The sequence below is a fragment of the Giraffa tippelskirchi genome, chromosome 8 (assembly GCF_054371585.1).
Source record: "Giraffa tippelskirchi isolate mGirTip1 chromosome 8, T2T-mGirTip1v1.2.pri, whole genome shotgun sequence".
NCBI lineage: Eukaryota > Metazoa > Chordata > Mammalia > Artiodactyla > Giraffidae > Giraffa > Giraffa tippelskirchi.
In genome coordinates, this window is record NC_137282.1 from 93,931,157 (window position 1) to 93,944,126 (window position 12,970).

A 12,970-nucleotide genomic window follows, 5' to 3' on the forward strand; every position below is an offset into this window, starting at 1 on the left:
CATGACTCTCACACTCCTAATTACATATCAGCTTATTCATTTATGTCTGTTCCCACGGTGGACTGCAAGGATTCGTAACGGAGACACAAAGTATGCTGTATCTTGTATGCCGGTGCTTGGTCATAATAGGATCTCAGTATTTGTTTAAAGATCTGTGCGAAGGGTTTATATTTGTCAGCCCTCCATATCCAAGGGTTCTGCATCCACATATTCAACTAACTGCAGATCAAAAACATTTGGGAAAAAAAAATTCCAGAAAATTCCAAGAAGCAAAACTTCAATTTGCTGCGCACAGGCCACCATTTACATTGTATTAGGTATTATCAGTAATCTAGAGATAGTTTGAGCTGGAGAAGGCACTGGCAACCCACTCCAGTACTCTTGCCTGGAAAATCCCATGGACAGAGGAGTCTGCTAGGCTGCAGTCCATGGGGTCGCTAAGAGTCAGACACGACTGAGCGACTTCACTTTCCCTTTTCCCTTTCATGCATTGGAGAAGGAAATGGCAACCCACTCCAGTGTTCTTGCCTGGAGAATCCCAGGGATGGGGGAGACTGGTGGGCTGCCGTCTATGGGTTCGCACAGAGTCAGATACGACTGAAGCGACTTAGCAGCAGCAGCAGAGATAGTTTGAAGCATACAGAAGGATGTGTGTAGGTTACACACAAATACTGTATTTTTATATAAAGAACTTGAGCATATTCAAATTTTGGTATCCGTTGTAGGGGAGGATGGTCATAGAACCAGTCCCCCTCAGATACCAAGAGACAACTGTATTTCATAATTTAGCTGTTATGACAATCCTTAAGTTAATGAATAACTACTGTTCCAGGAAGAAAATGAAGCCTAGAAGGGTTATGGACCTGGACAAAAGGACTAAGTGCTGCATTTAAAACCTGAACTCAGGTCTCATCAGTCCACCAGAACTCCACTCTATAGCACCTCCTCCACATACCAACAAGCTGATGTATTTTATACTATTTTGTCCAGTTTTGAACCTAAAGATTGGTGGAGTTGATTGGAAAAATACACATATACCTAATGAGCCCACTAATTTATTTTCCCTCCTGTTTTATAAATAATCCAACACAAGGAATCCCTTGATTCTTGTGTTCTCAGGTCTGTACTACATTGCCTTATTAATGGAATAAAAGTAATACTATGAATTTAGAGAGTATTTTTTATTAAATATTATTAATAAATCTATGACCTTAGGAGGCAAGGGAAAATGTTCACCTGACTCAGTCATGACAGGGTGCTTGCTCTGTTGCTTCTTCAAAAAAACAAAAGCATTCCTCTGATGCTCTTTTCACAAGGAGGCAGTGAGTGGATGGGACAAGACAGGGTCCTAGAAGTCCTAGTTGACAGCTCTTAGACTCACCAGCCACTTTTTCCCGTTGATTTTGAATCCCCCCTCTAACATTTAGATTCCACTATTTGTATTAAACAAGGAGGAGGGAATAACAGTAACAACTAAGTCAATCATCAATGGCCTCCAGTATTTGGCTGAAGGGCTCATGGGTAGGTCTCCCGACTGCATTCAAACAATTTGATGGCTGAAGCCTAAGTTATGTAGTCATTTTTTCCTGGCCTATTTAAGCTACATTAGTAAGACTGAAACCTCCCTTAAGATTTAACCCCACAAATTTTAATAAATATATGACTTAGTAACTCTTTGGGGAAATAATTGTTTGCATAGACTCAGTTTTTGTCTTTGAGTCCTTAAATCCAAAAAAGCCTGTGATACAAAGGAGATGGATTCGAAAGTTTTTATGCAGGGAAAGCATTACCGGAATCGTTACAAAATTAGGTTTGGGAGGGAGGTTAGTCTATTTTTATTCATTGTGTGGAACACATAAGTATTTTACTTGGACCTACAGACCAACCTCCACCCTTCCCCCACCTCCCATAACACATACGCAAGTCTGCACATTTGCACACAGATACTGTGTGTGCGTCTCAGATACCTGGATCACTAAAGAACTACTAAAGGAAAGACATTCTACAGATCTGGTAGCCTTGACTTGAACTAAGGGCATGATAAATGGCCATGGTAGTTTTGTGATGTTTGGACAATGGTCTAGCGAAACTTTAAATATGATTTCAACATCATAAAAGGAAATTTAATCTATTAGCATTTATAAAACAGCAGATACAAAATCTGACTTTCTAATTTATTTCCTAACATGTATGCACAAAATACTAAAGTTATTAAAATCTTCATATTTTCATAAACTTTCTATATTCCTTTCAAATTATAATTATTTTCTATTTTAGCTGAATGACATAACACTTCACAAATTTTCAAGTGCAGCAATATACATCCCTAGAAGAGATTTTTCAACCTTTTTCAATTCCAAGTGTTCAATTTTCTCTAGATTGTTCTCTGTGTTACAACAATATATTATCCTAAACCTATAGACTCCACTCCTCTGGTTTAAAAAAAAAAGTGAATACTGTGTAATCTACAGGTTAACAACCCCTTTTATCAACAAAATCTTTGTGCTGTTATACAGTCAAGGAATTCACTCTGGACAAAGTTCACTTTTGTTTCTAGACCAATGTGCAAGCTACTCAATTTTTTCCCCTATATCAGCAGGACCTGCTTTTTGCAGGATTCCTTGGTCCTTTGAGTTTTGACAATTTAAGTATCTTTTTAAAATTATGTCAAAGTAAAAGACTGCTGAAGTTAACAATCCAACACAGTTTGGATTCCCTTGACTTATGAAGAAAAGGCAGGCATTCTTGCCTTGCTGAATTAAATAGACATATCCTTCTTGTGATGTGTTTTCATTTTAAGAAACTAATCCTCAATTTATCTTTTCAACTGTTCCAAACTCTCCCAACAAATATTTCATTTTTAACTGGCTTGATAGAATAGACACACTATAAAACAGAGAAATAATTTAATAGAATAAATTTTCATATATAATTTGACCATACCAACAAAGCCTATTGTTATTTTTTACATTTTTTCCCCATTTTCAATTCAAAAGCAGTTTTGCAAGGTTTAATTTTCAAAATGTAAATTTAATTTTCTTCTACAGAAGGCTGTATATGTTTCTCAATATATGATCATTTCAATTGATGTGCCACAATTTAATTAACAGACTTTGATACAGAACATTTAAATTACTTTAAAGTTTCAGTTATATAAAATGTTGCAATCATTTGTTCATATAGTTTCTTTGAAATTACATGCTTACAGTAAATTCTCGGTTGACACTATTACTAGGCCAAGGGATGTAAATACTTTGGTAACCTTTAATTTATATGAATAACTGCTTTCCAAAAAAAGTGGGGGGCAACACCAATCACAATGTCACCAGTAATTCATGTGCATACGAAGGTAACCACAATCTTAACAGCATTGGGACAAAATTTACTGAAAAGTTTGGTAAATTTAGCTATAAAATTATCATTTTATTCCTTTTCTAGTAAAATCGATTTCTGATAAAGCTGTACCTTTCTGTTTCCCATTAATTCTTTTTATGAATATCTCTTTGTGAACTTAGCTTAATTTATCAATTAGATTCTAGGTACTATTTGAGAATGTGACTGAATTCTCTAAATGGGACAGTCATAAACTCTTGCCTATAACATTTTATACAAATATTTCTCAATAGCATTGCTTTCACTTATATTTTTCCTCTTAATTTTAGCTTTCCAGTCTTTTGAAATTTTCATATAGTTAGGTCTCTTTCTCCTTCACTGTGTACATTATTCTCCACAGGCCTCCTGTGACTGTTTTCCCATCTCCACGTTGAACGTTCACATGCACATGTGGCTTTCTGACCTCCGCCACTGGGTTCTGAGTTCATTTATTATAGGACCTTTCTTCTACCTCCTTTGTTCTTCTTCAGCTACATATATATACAACAAAAGGAACTGGAAGTTGAGTTTGAACACAGCAGCAACGTCTATCTGGAACTGTAGTGGGGACTGGGTTGTGTGGGTCCACTGACAACTGAAATCATTCTGCTCAGTTCTCTGCTTCCATCCCTCCCCTTCCTCGGTCAGCACTAGTTTTCTCCAACATCTTGCCCACCTTCATTAGCTACAATAAACACACAGACTCAACCAACAAGCATCCACCCCTTCTCTTCTATATCCTTACTTCACACCTCATGCCCAACTCTGCTCTCCCTTAATTATTACAAGGCCCTCCCACTGAATCCAGGGAATCTCACCTTTGTTAAGAAAAGTCTTCTCTGGGCTCCAACATTTTTTTACATGCTTTTCCGTCCTCTTTATACCAGCAAACAGAGCTCTTTCTTCCCTTATCAGTGTTACCCAGGACAAGCTTTGCTTCCTTATGCTTTTACCACTTTACCATTTGTTGTTGTTGTTGCTCAGTTGCTAAGTCATGCCTGACTCTTTGTGACCCTATGAACTGCAGCACTGTCCTTCACTATCTTCTTGAGTTTGCTCAAACTCATATCCATTGAGCTGGTGATGCCATCCTGCCATCTCATCCTGTCTCCCCCTTGTCCTCCTGTCTTCAATCTTTCCCAACATCAGAGTCTTTTCCAATGAGTCGGTTCTTCATATCAGGTGGCAAATGTATTGGAGCTGCAGCATCAGTCCTTCCAGTGAATATTCAGGGTTGAATTCCTTTAGGATAGACTGGTTTGATCTCCTTGGTGTCCATGGGACTCTCAAGAGTCTTCTCCAGCATCACAGTTCAAAAGCATCAATTCTTTGGTGCTCAGCCTTCTTTATAGTTCAACTCTTACATCCATACATGACTACTGGAAAAATCACAACTTTGACTATATGAATCTTTGTTGGCAAACTGATGTCTATTTTTTAACACGCTGTCTAGGTTTGTCATCGATTTTCTTCCAAGGAGCAAGCATCCTTTCTTTATATTTCATGGCTGCAGTAACTGTCCACAATGATTTTGGACTCCCCCAAAATAAAATCTGCCACTGTTTCCACTTTTCCCCCATCTATTTGCCATGAAATGATGGGACCAGATGCCATGAATTTAGTTTTTTGAATGTTGAATTTAAAGGCAGTTTTTTCACTCTCCTCTTTCACCCTCATCAAGCAGCTCCGTAGTTCATCTTCACTTTCTGCCATTAGAATGGTATCATCTCTCACCTCTTAATAATATCCCACTTGAAGTTGTGACCTCTGTTTACATGTGGACCTTTGGATTTCCATATACTAACTTTCATGGAATTTGTTTATCTATCTGAATGAATTCAATATTTGGCTAATATTTGTCTACCATTCTGTCTGCTTCTAGTCTTAAAGACAACATTCTCCAAAACTAATGATCAAAGTTATCCTCCAAATTTTCACATCTCTAAAATTATTAACTCTAAATTCACATTAGCCATCTCGTAATTTATTGGTGTAAAACTGTAGATTTCATCAAATTGTCTACATAGAAAACATAGCAAACACACAAAGTTCTACTTATCGCTTGCCAATCTGGAAGCCCTTCCTTTCTTTTTCTTGCCTGATGCACTGCCTAGAATCTCCACTACAATGCTGAACACAAGTGGTGATAACAGACATCCATGTCTTATTCTTTATCTGATGGGGGATAAGTTTTGTATTTCATCATTAAGTATGACAATAGCTATAGATTTTTATAAATGGCCTTTAAGAGTTGAGAAAACTCCTTTCTGTTCCACCTTTGGTGAGAGTTCTTTTTTTTTTTTTTTTTTATCAGAAATCAATGTTTTTTGTTTGTATCTCTTGAGTTGATCAACACCAGCTTACTGATATTGTAAGTTAAATTCATTTATTTTTGAATGCGAAAACAGTCCTGTATTCCCAGGATACATGTTACTTGGTCATGATATATTAAAGGATAATACCTATTAATATACTACTGTTAGATTTTATTTGCTAGATTTTTGTTTATATTTTTGGCATCTGTATTCATGAGGAATATGGTATGTTACTTTTCTTGTAATATTGTTGTCTGGTTTTAACATTAAACTTGCTGGTCTTATATAAGGAATTTGAAAGTTTTCCCTCTTCTTCAATTTTCTGAAAGACATTATGTAGCACTGGCATTAGTTCCTCTTTCAAGTGTTCGAGAAAATTTACCAGTGAAACCAACTAGTTTTTTTAAAAACTATAATTTCAATTTCTTTACTAACTACAGATCTAGGTGTTCTATTTATTCTTGAATGAATCTTGATGATTTATCTTTCAAGGAATTTGTCCATCTAAGTTGTCAAATTTACTGGCATAAAGTTGTTCATAATATTCTTTTTTTAAAAAAAGATATATACATATATACATATATTTTTTCTTTTGGACTGAGCTAGGTCTTCGTTGCTGCACGTGGGCGTTCTCCAGTTGCAGAGAGTGGGGGCTACTCTTTGTTGCAGTGCACAGGCTTTAGGCACACAGGCTTTCAGTAGTTCTAGAGCGCTGGCTCAGTAGTTAGTTGTTTTGTCGCATGTGGGATCTTCTCAGACCAGGGATCAAACCTTGTCTCCTGCATTGGCGGGCGGATTCATTACCACTGAGTTGCCAGGGAAGTCTCCTGTTCATAATATTCTATTATCCTTTTAATATCTATAGAATATACCTTGATGTAACCTCTCTCATTTCTGATGTTATAATTAGTGCCATCTTTTTTTTCCTCATCAGCTTGGCTAGAGTTTTTATAAATTTTATTGATCTTCTCAAAGAACCAGCTTTTGATCTAATGAGTTTTCTCTATTGTTTTTCTATTCCACTGATTTTCACTTTGATCCTTATTATTTCCTTTCTATTGCTTACTTTGGGTTTAGTCAGCTCTTCTCATTCCTTAAGGTGGAGGCTGAGGTCACTGATTTAAGGGCCTTCTTTCCTGATTCAGGGGTTTAGAGCTATGAAATGCCCTCACTGTCCTAGTTTAGAGACATCCCATAAATTTTGATGTGTTGTAAAATACTTTACAATTTCTCTTTTGATTTCTTATTTGATCCACTGGTTATATAGAAGTGGTTCAGTTTCCTAACATTTGGAGACTTTTCCAGAGATGATCTTGTTACTGGTTTCCAATTCAATTCCACTGAGGTCTGACAATGTATTTTAATCCATTTTAATTTACTGAAACTTGTTTCATGTCCTTAAATATGGTCTTATTTGAGAAGATGATTCTCTGTCACTCTTGGGTAGAGAGTTCTATAAATGTTAATCAGGGCAAAGTTGTTGTTGTTTAAGTCTACCACCTGTTGGCTAATTTTCTTCATATGTGTTCTATTAATAATTTAAAGTATTGAAATCTTTGACTGTAATTGTGGGTTTTGTCAGTTTTTGCTATGTGTATTCTGAAGCCATTATTACATACGTAAATGTTTTAGCATCATTATGTCCTCTGATTCAGACCCCTTCATCATTATGAGATGAACTTCTTTATCCCCAGAATTATTCTTTGCTCTAAAGTCTACCTTGTCTGATATAATATAGCCACACCAACTTTCTTTTGATTCCTAGTAGCATGATATATCTTTTTCCATTTTCTTACATTTAACCTACTTGGGTCTTGCTTTTAATCTAATCATATCATTTTCAGTCTCTTCATTGAGGAATCTAAACCATTTGCATTTAATTTGATGACTGATGGTCAGATTTGAATGTATCACCTTGCTATTTGTTTTCTATCTGTCCCATATATTCTTGTTTCCCTTTTCCCTGTCTTTTTTAAAACTATTTTTTGTAATTTTGTCTTATCTCATTTATTGCCGTACTAGCTCTCACATTTTGCTTGTTACTTTAGTGGTTGCTTTAGGCTTTATAACATACCTTTAATTTATTATAGTCTACCTTAAAGTGTTGTTCAACTACTTCATATATAAGAACCCAACAGTAGTATACTTCCCTTTTCCCCCATGACTTTTACACTATTGTTCTCATGCATTTTACATTTACATGTTATAAACCCCCCAATATATTGCTACTGTTTTTATTTATACAATTATCTTATGAAGAGATTTAAATAAGAACTAAATCTTACACAATTATCCACTAATTAAAATTTCTGTTACTTTGCTTTGTATAGATCCAGGTTTCCATTTGGAATTATTTCTCTTCTGCTTGAGAAGCTTCCTTTAGCATTTTCTTATAATGTTGGTCTTATAATGTAGGTCTGCTAGCAATAAATACTATCACTACTTTAACATTTGAAAAAGTCTTTATTTTTACTTTCTTTATGAGAGACATTTCTGTTGGATATAGGTTGATAGTTTTTTCCCCTCTTTCGTAGTTTAAAGGTGCACTCCACTGCCTTTTCCCTTGCATTGTTTCCACTGAGAAATCTGATGTCACTCTTATCTTTGTGTCTGTGTAATTTTTTTCCTCTGTTGTTAAGATTTCCTTTTTGTATTACTCAGCATTCTCCAAAGAAACAGAACCAACAGGATGTGTGTGTATACACAGAAAAATCTTTATAGGAATTGACTCATAATATCATGGAGGCTGTCAAGTCCAAAATCTGCAAGGTGGGTCAGCAGACTACAGACCAAGGAAAGAGCTGATGCTGTAGTTTAAGTTCCAAGGCCAGCACAGATTTCCTTCTTGCTCTGGGGAAGTCAGTCTTTTGATCTATTTAGACATTCAACTGATTAGACGAGCCAAACTGCATTATATAAAGAAATTTACTCAAAGTCTGCTGATTTATATATTAATCTCATTATATATTTATATACATATGTATACATATATATGTATACATATATATATATATATAAACACACTCACAGAAATATCCAGAACAATGTTTGACTACATATCTGTGGCCCATCCAAGTTGACACATAAAATTAACCATCACAAACTATCACTGGCTTTAGTAATTTCACCAGGACATGACTTGGTATACTATCTCTTGTGCTTGTGGTTCGATGAATGTCTTGGATTTGTTATTTACCTTCAAAACCGGTAACATTTCATCCATCATTTCTTCAAGTATTTTTTCTATCCCTTTCTCTACACCCTCACCTTGATACATTAAAATATTAGGTGTTACTCATGTATTAGGTGAATTGAAGTTGTCCTACAGGTCACTTCCCTGGGAAAGGAGTAGGCCAAGGCTATACTGTCAACCTGCTTATTTAATTTATATGCAGAGTACATTATGCAAAATGCCAGGCTGGATGAATCACAAACTGGAATCAAGACTGTCAAGAGAAATATCAGCAACTTCAGATATGCAGATAATACCACTTTAATGGCAGAAAGGGTGAAAGAAGAGAGTGAAAAAACTGGCTTAAAACTCAACATTCAAAAAATGAAGATCATGGCATCTGATCCCATCACTTCATGGCAAACAGAAGGGGAAAAAGTGGAAACAGTGACAGATTTTATTTTCTTGGGCTCCAAAATCACTGCGAATGGTGACTGCAGCCATGAAATTAAAAGACGCTTGCTCCTTGGAAGGAAAGCTATGACAAACCTAGTCAACATATTAAAAAGCAAGAGACATCACTTTGGTGACAAAAGTCCCTATAGTCAAAGTTATGGTTTTTCCAGGAGTCATGTATGGATGTGAGCATTGGACCATGAAGAAGGCTGAGTGGTGAAGAATTGATGCCTTCAAATTGTGGTGCTGGAAAAGACTCATGAGGCATCCCTTGTACTGCAATGTGATATAACAAGTCAATCCTAAAGGAAATCAACCTTGAATTTTCATTGGAAGGACTGATGGTAAATCTGAAGCTCCAACATTTTGGCCACCTGATGTGAACAGCTAACTCATTGACCCTGATGCTGGGAAAGATGAGGGCAAAAGGAGAAGCAGGCAGCATAAGATGAGATATATCCTATCTAATGTCTCCCTTTCTCCCTCCCACCACTGCCTTAGTTAATGGTTAGTTCAGTTAAGTCGCTCAGTCGTGTCCGACTCTTTGTGACCCCATGAACTGCAGCACGCCAGGCCTCCCTGTCCATCACCAACTCCCTGAGTCCACCCAAACCCATGTCCATTGAGTCGGTGATACCATCCAGCCATCTCACCCTCTATTGTGCCCTTCACCTCCTGCCCTCAATCTTTCCCAGCATCAGGGTCTTTTCCAATGAGTCAGCTCTTCACATCAGGTGGCCAAATTATTGGAGCTTCAGCTTCAACATCAGTCCTTCCAATGAACACCCAGGACTCATCTCCTTTAGGATGGACTGGTTGGATCTCCTTGCAGTCCAAGGGACTCTCAAGAGTCTTCTCCAACACCACAGTTCAAAAGCATCAATTCTTCTGCATATAAGTTAAATAAGCAGGGTGACAACAGACAACCTTGACGTACTCCTTTTCCTATTTGGAACCAATCTGTTGTTCCATGTCCAGTTCTAACTGTTGCTTCCTGACCTGCATACAGATTTCTCAAGAGGCAGGTCTGGTGGTCTGGTATTCCCATCTCTTTAAGAATTTTCCACAGTTTATTGTAATCCACACAGTCAAAGGCTTTGGCATAGTCAATAAAGCGGAAATAGATGTTTTTCTGGAACTCTCTTGCTTTTTCGATGATCCAGCAGATGCTGGCAATTTGGTGGAGAGATCTGACAGAATGTGGTCTGCTGGAGAAGTGAATGGCAAACCACTTCAGTATTCTTACCTTGAGAACCCCATGAACAGTATGAAAAGGCAAAAAGACAGGACACTGAAAGATGAACTCCCCAGGTTGGTAGGTGCCCAATATGCTATTGGAGATCAGTGGAGAAATAACTCCAGAAAGAATGAAAGGATGGAGCCAAAACAAAAACAACACCAGTTGTGGATGGGACTAGTGATAGAAGCAAGGTTAGATGCTGTAAAGAGCAATATTGCCTAGGAACCTGGAATGCTAGGTCCATGAATCAAGGCAAATTGGAAGTGGTCAAACAGGAGATGACAAGAGTGAATGTTGACATTCTAGGAATCAGCGAACTAAGATGGACTGGAATGGGTGAATTTAACTCAGGTGACCATTATATCTACTACTGTGGGCAGGAATTCCTTCGAAGAAATGGAGTAGCCATCATAGTCAACAAAAGAGTCTGAAATACAGTACTTGGATGCAATCTCAAAAACGACAGAATGATCACTGTTCGTTTCCAAGGCAAACCATTCAATATCACGGTTAATGGCTAAGGGTCCCAAAATTCAGCCTCAGCATCATGGTAACAGTGATCCTTCTGAAATAGATTTTTGATCACATAGTTCTCCTTGTTTAAAACACTCTGATGTCCCTCCACTATCTACAGATAAAGCTCAAATTCCTGAGCAGAGTATAAATGGTTTGCCAAGATTTGGCCACTGCCTATCTCTTGTGACTCCTGACATTCTACTAACCATGCATCGCAGCCACATGGAAAGTGGTTCCCAAGAAGTAGCAACCTGTTTCAGGCCTCTCTGCCTTTACACAGACCTCCCCTCTGCTCCCCAAATCCTCTTTCTTCTTCTACCTCACTCTCTTATTCTTGCGTTTTGGACAAGCTTGGTTGTCCTCAAGATCCAATGGAGAGAACTCCATCATGCAGCATCCTTTCCTCCCACCAGTCCAAGCAAAACTGATCACAAGCTCAATGTCTATGTGGCCAGTAGACTGACTCTCCGGAATGTTAAGTAGAGTTATCCCCAGTTTCCAACCCTGGATCTATCACATGGTGCTTGCTTGTGCTTGTGTCAGTTGCTAAGTCATGTCTGACTCTTTTGTGATCACATGAACTGTAGCCTGCCCGGCCGCCCTTTCCATGGGATTTCCCAGGGAAGAAAATTGGAGTGGATTGCCATTTCCTTTGCCAAGGTAGGTGCTCAAAGTAAGCTGTCTAAATGAAAAATCTTTTTAAGTTTTTCAGACAATGTCTCAGCCCACTCCTCCCCTGTTAGTTCTCCCACAGTACCACTGGTTTTCATTTCCTTCAACTATTCTTCCATAATTTCCTTTAATTAACACCTGTCTTTCCTTTCATTTTCAGGTGAAAAAGAGGAAGTATTGGGGGAGTGACAAAAGCTCTTGGTAGCACTTTGAGCTGGATAATTCTTTCTGGTGGGGGCCTGTCCTGTGTACTGTAGGCTATTTAACAGTATCCTTGGCTTCTACACAAAAGAAGTCAGTCACATCTTCCCCAGTTATAAGAACCAAAATGTCTCCAGACATTACCAAATGTCCCCTCAGTAGCAAAATGTGCCCTGACTGAGAACCACTGCCTAGACTGACTTGTTTAGGCCACCTCAGTGAACACGGAAAGCCTGACTGATGGTCCCTGTGCCCACTATCTTCCAGGGAAGAAGACTGAGATTATCACTTGTACCGTGTAGGGAGTGTGTGACCAACACAAGTAGGTTAAGGTGACACCTCAAGGGAGGAGGACATTCAGTGGGTCTGAGATGAACCCATTTGTCACAGTACTAGGATTCTAGGCTGCAGAGTTATTTTCTATCAACATTCTCCTGGCTTGATTTATTCAGTGGCACTGAAATGACCAACTAGAGGGATAGAAGGTACAATTTGATGCTATTAAAGCCTTCTTTAAATATAGTTTGAAAAATAAGAGTATCTGAAAATAAATAATAAACTCACTGAACCATCTCAGTGAAATGAGGGGATCCCACCAAAGTACAGGGAGCAAAAAAGAGCAACTCAGGAGTGAGGAAGAAAAGGACAAGGACCCTGCGGCAGTACCCACCTGTTGTTGACACAACACTGTCAGGGCTTTCACTGCAGAGCTTGGACAGCAGGCTGGTCTTGCCAGAGCCTGTGAGGCCTATGCAGACCAGGTCATACTCTGGGCGTGCAGGCGGTGGACCCTTGCAGCAGAGTGCTCTAAAACACTGCCAAGAGAGGGGAAATATGGCTCTTTAATAAGACTGTAGAGGCAAAGCATAGTCATATTTTAAATAATCACATATTGACAAGTAACCAAATAACCTAGGAGGAAAGGGGCCTTGACGGTGAGAGACCCGAGGATACCGCCTTGACTGAGCAATCAAAATTAATATCCCAGGAATAAGACCCACAAGGACTTGCAGGCCCCCTCCTGCT

At 38.2% G+C, this 12,970-nt stretch overlaps 1 protein-coding gene across 11 annotated transcripts in view; it reads right to left on the reverse strand.

The window, feature by feature from the left end:
• The window catches only part of ARL15 (ARF like GTPase 15), a 632,366-nt gene that overhangs the window by 456,978 nt on the left and 162,418 nt on the right, over positions 1-12,970 (reverse strand). For all 11 annotated transcript variants that reach the window (XR_014061457.1, XR_014061454.1, XR_014061455.1 and 8 more), the window contains exon 2: positions 12,615-12,759. Coding sequence is in view for 3 of the 11 variants with exons in the window: in XM_081517766.1 (XP_081373892.1) it covers positions 12,615-12,759 (145 nt within the window). In the remaining 8 variants the exon portion in view is untranslated. The remainder of the gene's footprint in view (positions 1-12,614; positions 12,760-12,970) is intronic.